The sequence below is a fragment of the Aspergillus puulaauensis genome, chromosome 6 (assembly GCF_016861865.1).
Source record: "Aspergillus puulaauensis MK2 DNA, chromosome 6, nearly complete sequence".
Lineage (NCBI taxonomy): Eukaryota > Fungi > Ascomycota > Eurotiomycetes > Eurotiales > Aspergillaceae > Aspergillus > Aspergillus puulaauensis.
This window is the reverse complement of record NC_054862.1, coordinates 445,524-459,047: the sequence shown is the minus strand read 5'-3', so window position 1 is coordinate 459,047 and position 13,524 is coordinate 445,524. Positions and strand designations below refer to the sequence as shown.

At 51.9% G+C, this 13,524-nt stretch overlaps 4 protein-coding genes across 4 annotated transcripts; 3 read left to right on the top strand and 1 right to left on the bottom strand.

Moving 5' to 3' along the window:
* Window positions 1-1,563: 1,563 nt before the first annotated feature.
* Window positions 1,564-3,464, top strand: APUU_60195A (uncharacterized protein; the record flags this gene model as incomplete). Its single annotated transcript, XM_041707012.1, has 4 exons — window positions 1,564-1,841; window positions 1,901-2,099; window positions 2,157-2,772; window positions 2,830-3,464. The coding sequence occupies 4 exons, from the start codon at window positions 1,564-1,566 to the stop codon at window positions 3,462-3,464; spliced, it is 1,728 nt and encodes a 575-aa protein (XP_041559341.1).
* A 2,981-nt stretch (window positions 3,465-6,445) lies between these two features.
* cpcA (amino acid starvation-responsive transcription factor GCN4) lies at window positions 6,446-7,234 on the top strand (the record flags this gene model as incomplete). Its single annotated transcript, XM_041707011.1, has 2 exons — window positions 6,446-6,470; window positions 6,531-7,234. The coding sequence occupies 2 exons, from the start codon at window positions 6,446-6,448 to the stop codon at window positions 7,232-7,234; spliced, it is 729 nt and encodes a 242-aa protein (XP_041559340.1).
* Window positions 7,235-8,633: 1,399 nt separating this feature from the next.
* Window positions 8,634-10,465, bottom strand: APUU_60193S (asparagine synthetase domain-containing protein; the record flags this gene model as incomplete). The annotated part of the gene is made up of 2 exons (XM_041707010.1): window positions 8,634-9,674; window positions 9,731-10,465. The coding sequence occupies 2 exons, from the start codon at window positions 10,463-10,465 to the stop codon at window positions 8,634-8,636; spliced, it is 1,776 nt and encodes a 591-aa protein (XP_041559339.1).
* A 421-nt stretch (window positions 10,466-10,886) lies between these two features.
* APUU_60192A (guanine nucleotide exchange factor VPS9) lies at window positions 10,887-13,402 on the top strand (the record flags this gene model as incomplete). The annotated part of the gene is made up of 5 exons (XM_041707009.1): window positions 10,887-12,234; window positions 12,286-12,363; window positions 12,422-12,597; window positions 12,668-13,290; window positions 13,357-13,402. The coding sequence occupies 5 exons, from the start codon at window positions 10,887-10,889 to the stop codon at window positions 13,400-13,402; spliced, it is 2,271 nt and encodes a 756-aa protein (XP_041559338.1).
* Between the last annotated feature and the right edge of the window lie 122 nt (window positions 13,403-13,524).

Genomic DNA, 13,524 nt, shown 5'->3' with positions numbered 1-13,524 from the left:
TTCCTGGCGATTGCGTACTCGGTACGGGGTCCTCTAGATAAACACCTCCGGCGGATTGTAGGGCTGGAGCCAGCAGAGTATCGCATATCTCCTGGACAGTGGGGAATTGGACTTGGGGCCGGAGGACAACCGTGCGCGATGTATCAATCTCGAGCTATCAGTCGTATCAAGTAATCGTGCATCCAGGATGCATGGCACCAGATGAGGGGTAGAGGGTTTGCTCTGTTTGGGAAAATGAGGACATGGGCGTCAACCTGCGCGTCAAGTGTCGCGGGATTGAGGTCGTGGAGGGGCTGGCTGGGAGCTGGTTGGTTGTCTGGCAGCCGGCAGTCATGTGGTGTGGTTGGAGTCGCGTGGATGGGCAGATTATCTAATGGCCTCAACTCAGGAGCAGCTAACTGCCTAATCAGGCTGGCCCAAGCCAGTTCCATGGAAGCCCGTTCAGTAGCGGCGAGTTAGTTTGTGCTCCGAGATCACACAACATCGGCCTGTTTTGACCAAGTCGACGACCAGACGAACTGCAGAGCCCTGGCATGGCCGCCTGGCAATCTCGCCAGGTCGAAGCGCCGAGCCTGGGATATGCCGGTCTGACAGGGGTCAAGAACGCAGACGCCAGAGTCGCAGGGTTGGTGACAACTGACAAGCGCAAAGCTCAGGGCAGGCTCAGGCTCTCAGGGAGTCAGGGCGGAATAATATTGGAAGATGGATCCCAAGGTCCATGGACTTAGCCAGCGAATGGTTGGGTCCACTTGCTCTTTGCTCTCAAGGGAGCGCCTGACTTTTCGCATTCCTATCAACATCAGGCCGCCAGCAAGTAGTTCTCCCAGATCCATCATCCCGCTTGTCTCCAGGCCTCTGGTTCATAAATTAACCATGTATCGGTTGCGCCATGGCTGGCGGCCAGCGAGAATAATACTCTCTGAAGCTGGGAGAGCAGACTAGCTTCACTAAAGGACTAGGCCCCGTTAATCTGCATGGCCGGTAGGAGCTGGACCAAGCTACTCCCACTAGTCACTTTCCCAACTCTGTCCAGATGTCAGGGAAAATTTGAAAATTTCGCGACTTAGCAAGTGCTCCCTGAATCAGGGATGCACCATTTGTGATTGGCAAGGGCCCCTTTTCTGGAAAATTAACAGGACCAAGCGCCCTAATTAAGCAGAAAAGACGAGCTGCTGGTCCGCCGCTCCCTTCCAAAACAGGCGACCTGCCCACCCTCCTTGGCCTCCTTACCCTCCTTTCCTCACTTTCCCTTTGCGAGCCCAGCCCCTGCTCGCTCTTTTTCTTCCCTCTTCTCTCCTCTTTTCCCCTTCTCTTCTTCTTTTCTTCGCTGCATCTCAGAGATTCCTGCGACTTCGCTTCTCCCCCTCACCACCTTTGCCTTCGTTGTGATACCCGAGCTCTTTTAGCTTTGCGCTGAGGTTGCTCTTGTTTCTTTCTGTTGAGATACCCCCTTAAGATACCCTGCTCGACCTGACTTCTTTTTGCGAGGCTTCTTGCTTCCGTACGACTTACTTAATCCCATCAATACCTTCTATAATTACTTTTTAATCTACTACCAACACCATGTCTGACGCCCAGAAGCCCGTCGAGGAGACCCCCGTGGCTGCTCCCGCTACTGAGACTCCTGCTGTCACCACTGAGGCTCCTGCCGCTGAGGCCGCTGCTGAAGCCCCCAAGGAGACCCCCGCTGAGACCACCGAGGCTGCTCCTGCTGCTACTGAGGAGCCCAAGGCCGAGGAGGCCAAGGCTGAGGAAGCTAAGGAGGAGACCAAGGAAGAGCCCAAGGAGGTCACCCCCGCCTCTGAAGGTACCCTTGGCTACAAGGCTCCCGGTCTCGTCAAGTAAGTATCTCACTGCGCGTGCGAAAAGTTGGCTGGAAGCTAATAGGCGCGCCTAACAGGAGTCTCCGCTTCGCCAAGCGCTTCTTCTACTTCAGTGACGATGCTGTCGAGTCCAAGCAGCTCTCTGTCTTCCGTGGCAACGAGAAGCCCGCTATCGCCAACCCTATCGTCGCCTGGGCCAGCCAGACCGGCAAGGGTCTGCTCTTCTTGACCAAGCGTGCTGAGGACAAGGCTACCCCCGCTGGCATCATCAGCTTGGTAAGTTCCCGTCGATGGATACTTGCACCAGAAGAAACCGGGCTAACATGCGAATAGGCCGACATCTCTGATGTTACCAAGGAGGGTTCCAATGAGTTCCTCTTCAAGCTGAACGGCCACAAGCACACCTTCCAGGCCGCTAACACTGCTGAGCGCGACAGCTGGATCGCCGCCCTTGAGGCCAAGTCCACCGAGGCCAAGGCTGAGAAGGAGACCATCACCTCCAGCGAGGGTTACAAGGCTGAGCTTGAGAAGCTGACCAAGCCTGTTGTTGCTGCCGCCGCCTCTAAGCCCGCCGAGAACAAGGAGGAGGCCAAGGAGGATGCTAAGGAGGGCGAGGCCAAGAAGGAAGATAACAAGGAGGCCAAGAAGGAGGAGGAGGCCCCTGTCGCCGCTGCTGCTGCTGCTACTCCCGCTGAAGAGAACAAGGAGAAGGACGCTAAGAGCCGCTCTCGCTCTCGCAAGCGCACTTCCCTTTTCGGATCTCTCCTTGGCAAGAAGGAGGAGACTGAGGAAAAGAAGGAAGACAAGAAGGAGGAGAAGAAGGAAGAGAAGAAGGAGGAGGAGAGCAAGGCTGAAGAGCCCAAGGTTGAGGAGCCCAAGGCCGCTGAGACCTCCACCGAGACCCCCGCCGCTGAAGCCTCGACTGCTGCTGAGCCCGCCACCACTGAGAGTAGGTGTCCCAGCCCAACCATGTATTAAACGAACCCCTCACTAACCGAATATGTAGCCCCTGTCGAAGGTGAGAAGAAGGACGAGGAGAAGGAGGAAAAGAAGGAGGAGAAGAAGGAAGAGACCGACAAGAAGTCTAAGCGTGCTTCCATCTTCGGAAACTTCTTCCAGAAGGTCACCAGCCCCTCTCACGAGAAGACTGAGAAGGAAGCTGCTGCTCCTGCTGAGAGCACTCCTGTCGCTAGCACTGCTCCTCAGCTCGACAACCCTGTCGAGGAGTCCGGTAAGCCCATTGAGCCTGAGAGCGTGACCGCTGCTCCCGAGGTCGAGGCTGCCAAGGACACTGCTCCTACCGAGTCCCCCGCCGAGACTCCCGCTGCCACCACTAAGGACAAGCGCCGCACCTCTTTCTTCGGCAACTTCGGCAAGAAGAAGGGTGACTCCGACAACGAGGAGGGCGAGGCCAAGCCTAAGAACAAGCTCGGCGGTCTTTTCCGTAAGCCCAGCAAGGCCGTGAAGTCCGAGCCCAAGGCTGAGGAGGAATCCAAGCCTGCTGAGCCCAAGACTGAGACTGTCCCTGAGGCCGCCCCCGCCGAGGAGAGCTCCAAGCCTGCCGACGCCGATGCCCCTGCCACCGAGGAGGCTAAGCCCGTCGTCGCTTCCACTCCCACTCCGGTCCAGGCTGCTGCTTGAAGTTCACCAAAGCCAGCCGAATTTGAGAAATGGTGGGACCAGCGTTATGAGTACTCAGGCGCTTGTGCATCATGATCAACCCCATCTATGAGATGGAAAAAGCAATAAGAAAACGAAAACGAACAAAAACCCCACAATACTTTCAGTCCATACTACTCGGATTTTTTTCTCTAGCTTAATGTCGCCACTGTCATTCCGGTTGCGTTGTCATTGCTTCCTTGGGGGCACTGTGCATGTGGCTGGAGTGTCAATGATACCCTCTGCTGCTTTGACGGTCGATTTTCGTGACAGCCTTGATTGTGATATCGGGAGTCACAGTTCATTCCTTTATGATATCCGATCTCTCAGGGGATACCCCTTTAGCCTGGGAGATCATGCGCCGTCCAACTAGATTGATACCACTTGTTTATAGTTTGCTTTGTTACTTGATTACCGTTGCCATTTGATGCACTGTCATGATACCGGGTTAGGTGAAAGGTGATCTGTTATGTTTAATCTGGTTTACTTTGGATCCTCGACTCTACTCATTGACCCCGTCATGGGCAGCTGTGTACATTAGGCACGGTTGGTTCCCATCGATTGGCACAACATAGGTAATAACTAATAGAATCAATGCATTGTTTGATAATTATCTGAGTATGTATATGTAAATTTATATAACAAGTAACAGGCCGGGCAATCTAGCGAGGCTACAATAGCAATTGCCCCGTTTTGCGGACGATACCAGATCGCTGATGTGGGAATGTTTTCCGGAATTTTGTAGATTATGGTGCCTGAAAAGTCAGGCGTGCAACACTCACTGTACAGATGAGATCAATGTTTTTTGATCTGGCCATAACCAAAACCTTTTCTTTTCTTTGTTTTAGGGGGGAAATAATGGATTGGCCTCGAATCCGGGGGCAAAAGTAATAATAACTAGTTTGGTGAATCGAAACTTCAGGGCTCGAAAGCTAGTCTTGGTTTGTGTGTGTCCTGAGCCGAAACCCGGTCACTCAATAGACTTTGAGAGACCCATGGAAATTTCCTTTAACCCTTTTATGAGTTTTACAGATTATGAAAGAAATCCCTGACCTCGCAATTGCTACGAATTGGTTCCAGTGAAAGTATATATGAATGTCACCCCTGACACCGCTTGTCTTCCACCGGGGATAACCAATATTGTCTTCCTTCAGGCTCCGATATTGAAGGAGACACGTCCAATCAATCTGAGGCAATGAGCGCAAATGAAGAATGACGGATTCTCCGCTCCCTGTTGCAACTTCCAAGTCAGATGGACATGAACTGCGGACTTGTCGACGGAAGAATCCGGTCGTATTGAGTTCTGGAATGCAAAGGCACGCCCTTCGGCGACGCCAACCAGGATAGTCGCTCCGTCGTGGTCCATCGCGGGGAGTCAATCGGGTAAGTGATCTCCACTCCACGGCTGACCAAAAGTTTGTGCGCACTTTTTTTTTCAAGGATTCGACGGTCTCTTGTGCTGTAGGCTGAATTATGGAACCGGTGATGAAGCGCTCATTTCATGTTCTGGAGCAGTGTCGCATCTGAACTTGCGCTGGCCCGCGTAGTGCCGTAGAACTGGAGAATGGCCAACCGCAAGATTGGGGCTGAGCCGCCTGTCTCACCCTGGTCTGCAAAGGGGTTTCCCAATTCACTCCCCGAGCCTCGAGGGGAGCCTGGGGAGGCTGTGAAATGAAAACGAGATGCACATTGGGCACTTCTGGTTGGTCAATTGACAATCACGACGTCAAGAAGTCACATCGAGTACGAGCCTCTCAGCCCCAGGCCGTCTCCAAGAAGTAAAGAACGGCTGCAGGCAGCGAGAGTTTGTCAGCCAGAGGGCCCCGCGGCGACCCACTTCCAGTCCGCTCGCACCAATTGAATCCCGCATCGCCCTATGACTCACAACCTGCTGACCGTGGAAATTGCACCTTGCCATATGTGGTAAGCTCGACAGGCGGAGAAAGGACGCGCACTGATTGGTCCAGGGGACCGGGCGACCGCGCACACAACCCGGAGTTAAAAGGTGCCTGATTCCCCGTCGTTGCCTGGGTTCTTTTCTCTTTTTCTCTTCCTTTTTTTCTCATATCTTTTTCCTCTTTTCATCCAACAACACATCCATTCATATTGTCACAACCACTGTTTCGCCGCTTTTCTCGAAAGCCGTCACCATATCATCACAGTTTAACCGAAGCCTTCAGTATCTTCGTCCATCTCAAAATGGACTGCTAAGCGCATCCCCCGCTGCCAGCTCGTCTTTCTCAGCCGAGACAGACATCATAGATCCTCAACGGACTACGTTTTCAACTCCCCCCTCAAACATTCAACCTTCAGAGTCTCCTTCCCAGGACCCTCTGAACTTCAGCATCGCTTCGCGTAGCTCAAGTTCTCTTTCAAACCCTTTCACCACGTTCGACTTCACGTCGTTCACCACGGATAACCATCAGCAAAAATGGCTTCCTTCAACCTCGCCCACGCAGCCTTTGGCTCAGAATCTGAATCCGGATCACAACAACAATCACAACAGCGACAATTCGAGCTCTCCACAAGAGGACTTTGTGCTCTATCCTGCTTCGTGTCCCCAGCCTCAACAGCAACAACACAGGGACTCGCGTGCTCAAGCACATCTGAATCCAACCCCTAGACAACTTGCCGCCTATCAGCGCTCTTTGCTCCAATCAGGACAAGTTCAGCGCCGTCACTCTGTCAACTTGCATCAGCAACAGCTAGCAGGTTCCCCAGTCCCGGTTTCTCGGGTAGCCCGACTTGCAACGCAGTCCTCCGGGTATCCATTGTCTACTACTCTTCGGTCTAGTCCTTCTAATCGAACGCACTCTCTGCGTCGGTTTGCAGCTTCGAATTCTGCTCCTGCGGCTTCGAATTCTAATCATCACTATCGCCCACCTGTCCCTCTATTCAATAACAGCACTGTCAATTCGCCAGTTCAGAATCAGTACACACAATCGTTAAATCATCGTCGCATCATGTCTACTCCAAACATTCCTCAAGGTGAGCTCTATTACCTAGATACTCACTGTCTCAACATGAGTACTGACTTGAACGATTCAGACCTCTTCGACTTTGGTTCGGACACCTTCGGTGACGAATTTTCCACCGACCCGACCATGCTCTCTCCGCATCTCATCCCTACTGGCATTATGGCATCCAAGGACGCTATGGGTGATGTGCCTTCGGGCACCATCTCCCCTAGCGATCTGATGATGGATGCCTCTGCTCCTCCTTCAGCCTCGTACACAGACCTCAGCACGCCTGATTTCGATTCTCCCGGATACTTTAGCCAGGACACCTCCCCCATGTTCGGCACAGATATGGATCTCGCTCCTGGTCATGAGGAGTGGGATTCTCTGTTCCCGACTCAGGATGGGATGTCTGTGCCTTTCGATCCGGCTGCGTTGGAGATCGCTGCCTCTCTTTCGGAAGTCAAGGCAGAGCCACCTGCCTCGCCTGCGGTGAAGTCTGTTTCCTCTCCTCGTTCGCCCAAAACATCCCGCGGTTCTTCAGTTAAGCACTCGACTGTTGCTGGAATTAATGCGCGACGAAGCAAGCCTCTTCCCCCTATCAAGTTTGACGATGCCGACCCTATTGCAGCCAAGCGTGCGCGAAACACTGAGGCTGCCCGCAAGTCTCGTGCTCGCAAGCTTGAGCGACAGGGCGACATGGAGCGTCGCATCTCCGACCTTCAGAAGGAACTTGACGACGCTCGTCAGCTTGTGCAATACTGGAAGTCCCAGGCCCAGAGCCGCGGTGCTTGAACGAACAAAAGTTTCCAATTGAATTGGTCATGACAATGTTTTGTTTTTATGATTGTGAACTACATTTCTGATGCTGTTATTAACTGTTTTTGTTTTTGTTTTCTTTAAACAGTCCGAGTGTGACCTGCTGTGGGCGGGGGCGGAGAAGCCTCTCGTCTAACTGACGTCGAAAAGCAACAGTCAACAGAGGACCGAGTCGTTCTCGGTTGCTGTCGCTTTAGACCGAAGAAAAAGTTTCCTTTCAACAGACAAAGTGCATATGCGCTTTTTTTATTATATTCTCTTTTTTCGATGCGTGTTCATGTGTTTCTACATTTACCTGTCTTTACTATTCTTTGGCCGGTTCTGATGTCTCCCAGAAAGGGATTGACTCGTGGCCTTCGCGTTTCTTGTTTTGAGTACTACGTGCTCCTTAATCAATCATCTGTACCAGATTGCTTTCAATAAATTCACTGTCACTCGCTACTCTTGGTCTTGAAATGTAGATGCCCACCGTAGTCAACCTGACCGTCATTATCTCGACAAGTAGCACGTCTTCACCCCCAACTCCGGCAGCGAGCGAAGCGTCCGCTGGGTCTAGATCTTTCTTCCCAGTCCACCTGCTGCAATGACATTTCTTGAGGCTCTGTGCCCTGTAGTGGGACCTGAATGGTTTAGCCGTTCAAGGTGTGCAATGGATCCAACCTCTGCCAGGCTGCCGGCGCATCAACAGAGCCGCATGACCACATCAGCCGCATGCCACGTCGCTCCACTCGGCGTCGCTGCACGAAGTACGAGGTAGCTAATCCGGAGGTTCGGAGTTTTGGGCTATGCAAGGCCCCTTAACTATCCGTATTGATACCAAGCAGCAGTGGCATGTGAGTCTCGGCTGGCTTATGCGGTAAATTTTATGGATTGATGTAGAAATGGCTGTTCTATAGCTTTTGAGGCCTTCTATTGATTGATATTTTTTCTCATCTAGCGATCTGCTGGTGGGTATAGGAATTATATACAGTGTCTATACGTACTAATATGATATATACGTTGAATATTCACTCAAAGTGGGAGGTGATGAACAGCTCAGACTTGCCTTTTATGGAGTACCTCATAGACCCCGTGATTCCCTTCCCGTTTCCAAGTCCATTAATTCCGTTCGACCTTGCAGGTCAGACTTATTCGATGCCGGTCCGAACCTAGATCCTCAATAGGAAGTACCAGCTCTCCCTTGCGGAAGGCAGTTGCAGTCACTATGGAGGCTGGGCCGGACGGATGAATGAGACCAGACTGACTGCATGCGAGAGCGGAATGGACAGAAGAAAAGGCGAAGGGGAGGCCTCGGAAGTATCTGATCCATGTTTTGTCATCATTGCTGTTTGTGGCTCTCAAGGGGGTTGTGTGTATGGACTGAGGATGTTGGAGTTCAAGCCAAGGCATCTGTGCCCTTCACCTTGCCCTTTTCCATCTTTGCCGTTCGAGAGCCGAACTGAATGGCACGCTTCTTTTCACGCGAAACATTTTCCAATCCTAGCTTAAGTGCTAGAAGGCGAAGCGTTTTTTTCTCGTGATCAATGCCGATATCTGCTGGCAGGCACTCAGGAACTCCGAAACCACATTTCTCCCAGACGGGTAATTGGACCGCCCAGGCAACAAAGTCCTCATCCAGGAATGGGAATCGCGCTTCCCGGGCCCAGTGTGCGATTACTCGGTTATCACGGCCGAGATTTCGCTTCCCCAGGCGGCTGACGTCGAGTTCGATTTCATCAATGAGGCCTTCGAAGCCGTTGCGCGAAAATGCTATTCCGTGCCTTGCATACCCTGCGAACAACTCGTCTGCACCGAGGCCAGATAGGAGGACACGGGCAGGTGTTTTGTACTGTGAGGGTTTTGTATAGGGGCCTTGGCTATCGAGTGCTGTTCCTTGGCCACGCGCAGCAAAATATAAAGCGCACGCAATAGAAAGGTCCATTTCGGTGTTATGCGGGCGCATCAGGCGCTTGACGGTATCACGATGCGCAACAGTTACGACATACGGAACGTCAATGGCAACAAACCGCCAGTTGCGGTTGCGGCATATGTGTTGGAGTTCCGCAAATGCAGCTCGCCCAGTGATACGATCGGGACAACCTTCATACGCAGATGAGGTCTGCTCAAGCCCCTTTGCCGCTGCAGCTACAACCCGTGGGTTTTCAAAGGCGACATTCAAAAGATCGATTGTCTGTCCAGCGGGTAGGATGTCATGAGCGAGTCTTGCGAGAAGGGTACAATCGAGACCCCCAGAAAACAGCACGCCAACCCTGACGTTACTATCACCGGCAAGGGGCGGCTCCCGGACATTTTGAATCCTCAGCGCTAGGGAATGGCGAAGCCTGTTTTCCAGCTCTTTGACAACATATGATGTAGTAGTTAGTGGAGGCGGAGTGCCCTTCGGAGTTGCCTTATTCATTGGAGGAATGGGACTTATCTGGAGGCTTGATCAGTGACCCGGGCAACACAATAGAGATACACGCTAAGCCGTACCATATGATATGTCTGCAAGGCCTCATGGCTCCAAGGTATTTTTGATATGTTCTGGGTGTCGAAACAAATAGGGCTCGTAGCCGGTATTGGTTCGTGATCCGCAAATAGATCTTCTTCGAATTCAATCATATATATACCATCCGCCTCGATTTCTTCAAAGGCAGGAGACGAAGACAGGCTACATATCGTAAGATTCCCTGCCTCATCGAGACCCCAACAGAGAGACCTTCTTCCCAAACAATCTCTTCCAAAATATAATCTGAAGTTGGCGGCATCATAAAACACAAAGGCAAACGGCCCTGTGATCTTACTGACAGTTTCCGCTACTCTCTGGGCGGAATCGGGAACACCATTGTAATTTCCCGAGAGATAGTCCTGTGTGGAAGCTTGGAGAAGATGGCTGAAGACGATTTCCGTGTCATTCCTCTCCGGTATAGGTTGCCCGGCGATCTTCCACGCGTCGCCATTCCATGCAAGTATAGATCCGGTTCTGCCGCTATCAGTAAGTGGTTGTCGAACGACACCATCTCCCCTCATTGAAAGGACTGTGCTTCCAAATGAGAGCCATAATGGGCGGCCACCTTCGCAATTGAACAATTTATTGAGTTTCGCGCCGCGCACGCCAATGCTGTATGTGCCCTCGTCTGGGCCTCGTTTTGCCAGCAAATAGCGAAGATCTGTGCCTGCAACCACGGGGGTGTCCTGCGCTGTCAGTGAGAAGAAGATTCCGCACATGCTGTCTTGTCTCTGGCTCCCATAAGGACCGAGTTGCCTGGGCACAAAAGACGAGAGAAAGAAGGAGCGACGCGAATAATTTCAAAAGAACACTCGGATATCGGCGGAACTATGATCCCGCCCCCGATTCTCATGATTCAATGTCAATAGTTCGACCTCACAAGCCCACTACAACGCTGGAGTATATGCGGACTGGTTCCAAAATCAACTCGGCCATATAGAGCACTCTAACATATTGTTACACCTTGTCAACCTTTCGGTTTCCTCAGCCGCGCCGCAAAACTGCCCCGCCGAAGCCTGCGAGCGTCTCTCCCAAATAAAGTCCCCCGCAACATGATCCATACCGCCGCGTGAATTACCGCTTCGTCGAAAACCCTCCTTTTTTTTTTCCCTTATTCACCCCGTTATATGCGAATATCATATGTCCGCTCCAGGCGCTTCGGACTACCCCACCCCCGATACACAAGGGCGAACTCAGTCGGAGACGCCCAATGAGGGGGATGAGGCTGAACGGCAAGTGACGTCGGCTGGCCTCGAATCAGCAACACAGTCACAGAATAATGCGAAGTCTACCGAGTCTGATGGTGCTGAGAACGCTCAGTTGAAGGAGACGCAAGAGGGAGGCGCCTTAGAATCCCGAACGCAAGAGTCATCCGATATTCCACCAGCCATGGACGCCCCGAACACTACAACTGAGAAAAGTGCTGTTCCGTCGGAACAGATGGGACAGCTTTCAATAGTAACTGATACAGCTGAACAAAAGTCTGTATCAGATACGAGTGCGACCCCGCCCCCTCCTCCAGAAAAAGATGAACCATACCTCAACCGTACCGGTACTGGCACTACTGAGTGGACGGAGAAGGAGCTTCCAGATGTCCCGAACGGTGATGGGCAGAAAGCGGACAGCGGCAAAGACCGCGCGAAAGATGATGTTTCTCAACCGGAGATTCAAAACATCATGGGACAATTTGCGGAAACCACCGATGGCGGAACTCAAGAACAGGTGTTGTCCCCTCGGATGGAGCTGGCTGAGCAATTCCTTGGGAGTCAGGGACATTTCCCACCAAGGAAATCGAGCTTAGACCATGGAATGACCGCTGGGCTGAACCAACAGGCCCCTAGGGCAGGGTCGGGATCCTCATCTTCGGAAAAACAACCTGCGACAGTTCCCAGTAACATCCATCGGAACTCTACTGCCGAGGAGTTCGCTTTGACCCGGCGTTCGTCGACTTCAACAATCTTTCCGCCTCCTGAACCTGAGCCTGAGCAGCCATTCGACTTCCACCGTTTCCTGGAGCAATTACGCCATCGCACGGCCGACCCGGTTGCGAAGTTTCTACGCTCGTTCCTCCATGAATTTGGGAAACGACAATGGATGGTTCATGAACAGGTTAAAATCATCAGTGACTTCTTAGCCTTCATTACCAATAAAATGGCGGTCTGCGAGGTTTGGCGAGATGTCTCAGATAGTGAATTTGATAATGCCAAGGAGGGTATGGAGAAACTCGTCATGAACCGACTTTACTCCCAGACATTCTCACCTATTATACCCGGTCCTCCATCAATTCCACGGAGCGCGAGTAGAAGCAAGCGACGTGAGATGGAGCGGTTGCACGGGCCTTGGCGGAAAGGCCAGCATCAAGAAGATGTTGAGCGGGATGAGGTACTGGCACAAAAAATGAGGATTTACAGCTGGGTTCGAGAGGAGCACCTTGACATTGCGCCTGTGAATTCTTCAGGCCGACGTTTCCTGAATCTTGCTCAACAGGGTGAGTTTATGCCACATCCATAACCCATGGTCCTCCTTTAACGATTCGCAGAACTTATGAAAATCAACGGTTACCGAGCACCCCGAGACAAGGTCATCTGTATCCTCAATTGCTGCAAGGTTATCTTTGGTGAGGTTATATCTGTATTAATACTGAAATGCATGAGCTAATACGTCTACCATCAAAGGCCTGTTGCGAAATGCGAAGAAGGCAGATACTTCAGCGGATTCGTTCGTGCCGCTTTTGATATACGTCGTACTCCAAGCCAACCCAGAGCACCTTGTGTCCAACATACAGTATATTCTTCGATTCCGTAACCAGGATAAGCTCGGAGGGGAGGCGGGATATTACCTATCCTCTCTAGTAAGTGCCACATGCAAGCAGACACTGAGGAAAGGCCATGTGCAAGTTAGCTAACCTCCATCGCCTTCAGTCTGGAGCCATCCAGTTTATCGAAACATTAGACCGAACTAGTTTAACCGTGAGCGATGAAGACTTTGAGCGAAACGTCGAGACGGCCGTTTCAGCCATTGCTGAACAGAACCGTGCATCCGAAATATCGGACCCGGGAGCATCTACCGAAGGTGCAGGCCCGTCACGAAAATCCGCCGATGTGCCACGCACTCGCAGTCAAAGAGATCCCTCACAATCTAGGGAAGAGGATAATGCACCAGTATCCGGGCTATTGCGAACGATCCAAAAGCCGTTGACTACCATAGGGAGAATTTTCTCGGATGAACCCGACTCGCCGCAGGACACGGCGCTTCAGGCTGGGGTTTCTCAACGGCTAACTCCTAATGTATACCAACCACCCCGTGGCAGTGGCGAAGAACTACGGCGCTCAGGTGAAAGGTCTCGCTCACGTGCAGCACAACCCTCGCCTTCGCGGAAACTCGATGCTCAGGACGCCGCTGCCCGCCAGGCTAGCGCTGAAGATGCGGAAGCCCGGCGAATCCAACGCGCCGAACATAACAATGTAGTGGAAACGCTCTCGAATATGTTTCCTAATCTGGACCGGGATGTGATTGACGATGTGGTCAAAATAAAAGAGGGAAGGTGAGTCTCTGCTCCACACAACCCTAATAATTAATGAGCAATGTGACTAACACCAATGATGATTAGGGTCGGTCTGGCGGTCGATGCATGTCTTGCACTTAGTGGAGGTTAATTCAATAGATTATGGATAGCGATTCATCACTGGCAATCTATTTCCCTTATCCAGTGTCCTGAGGTGTACAAGATTCGCCGGTCATAGCTAGAAAGACCTCATGACAGGAGCGTGTTTAATAG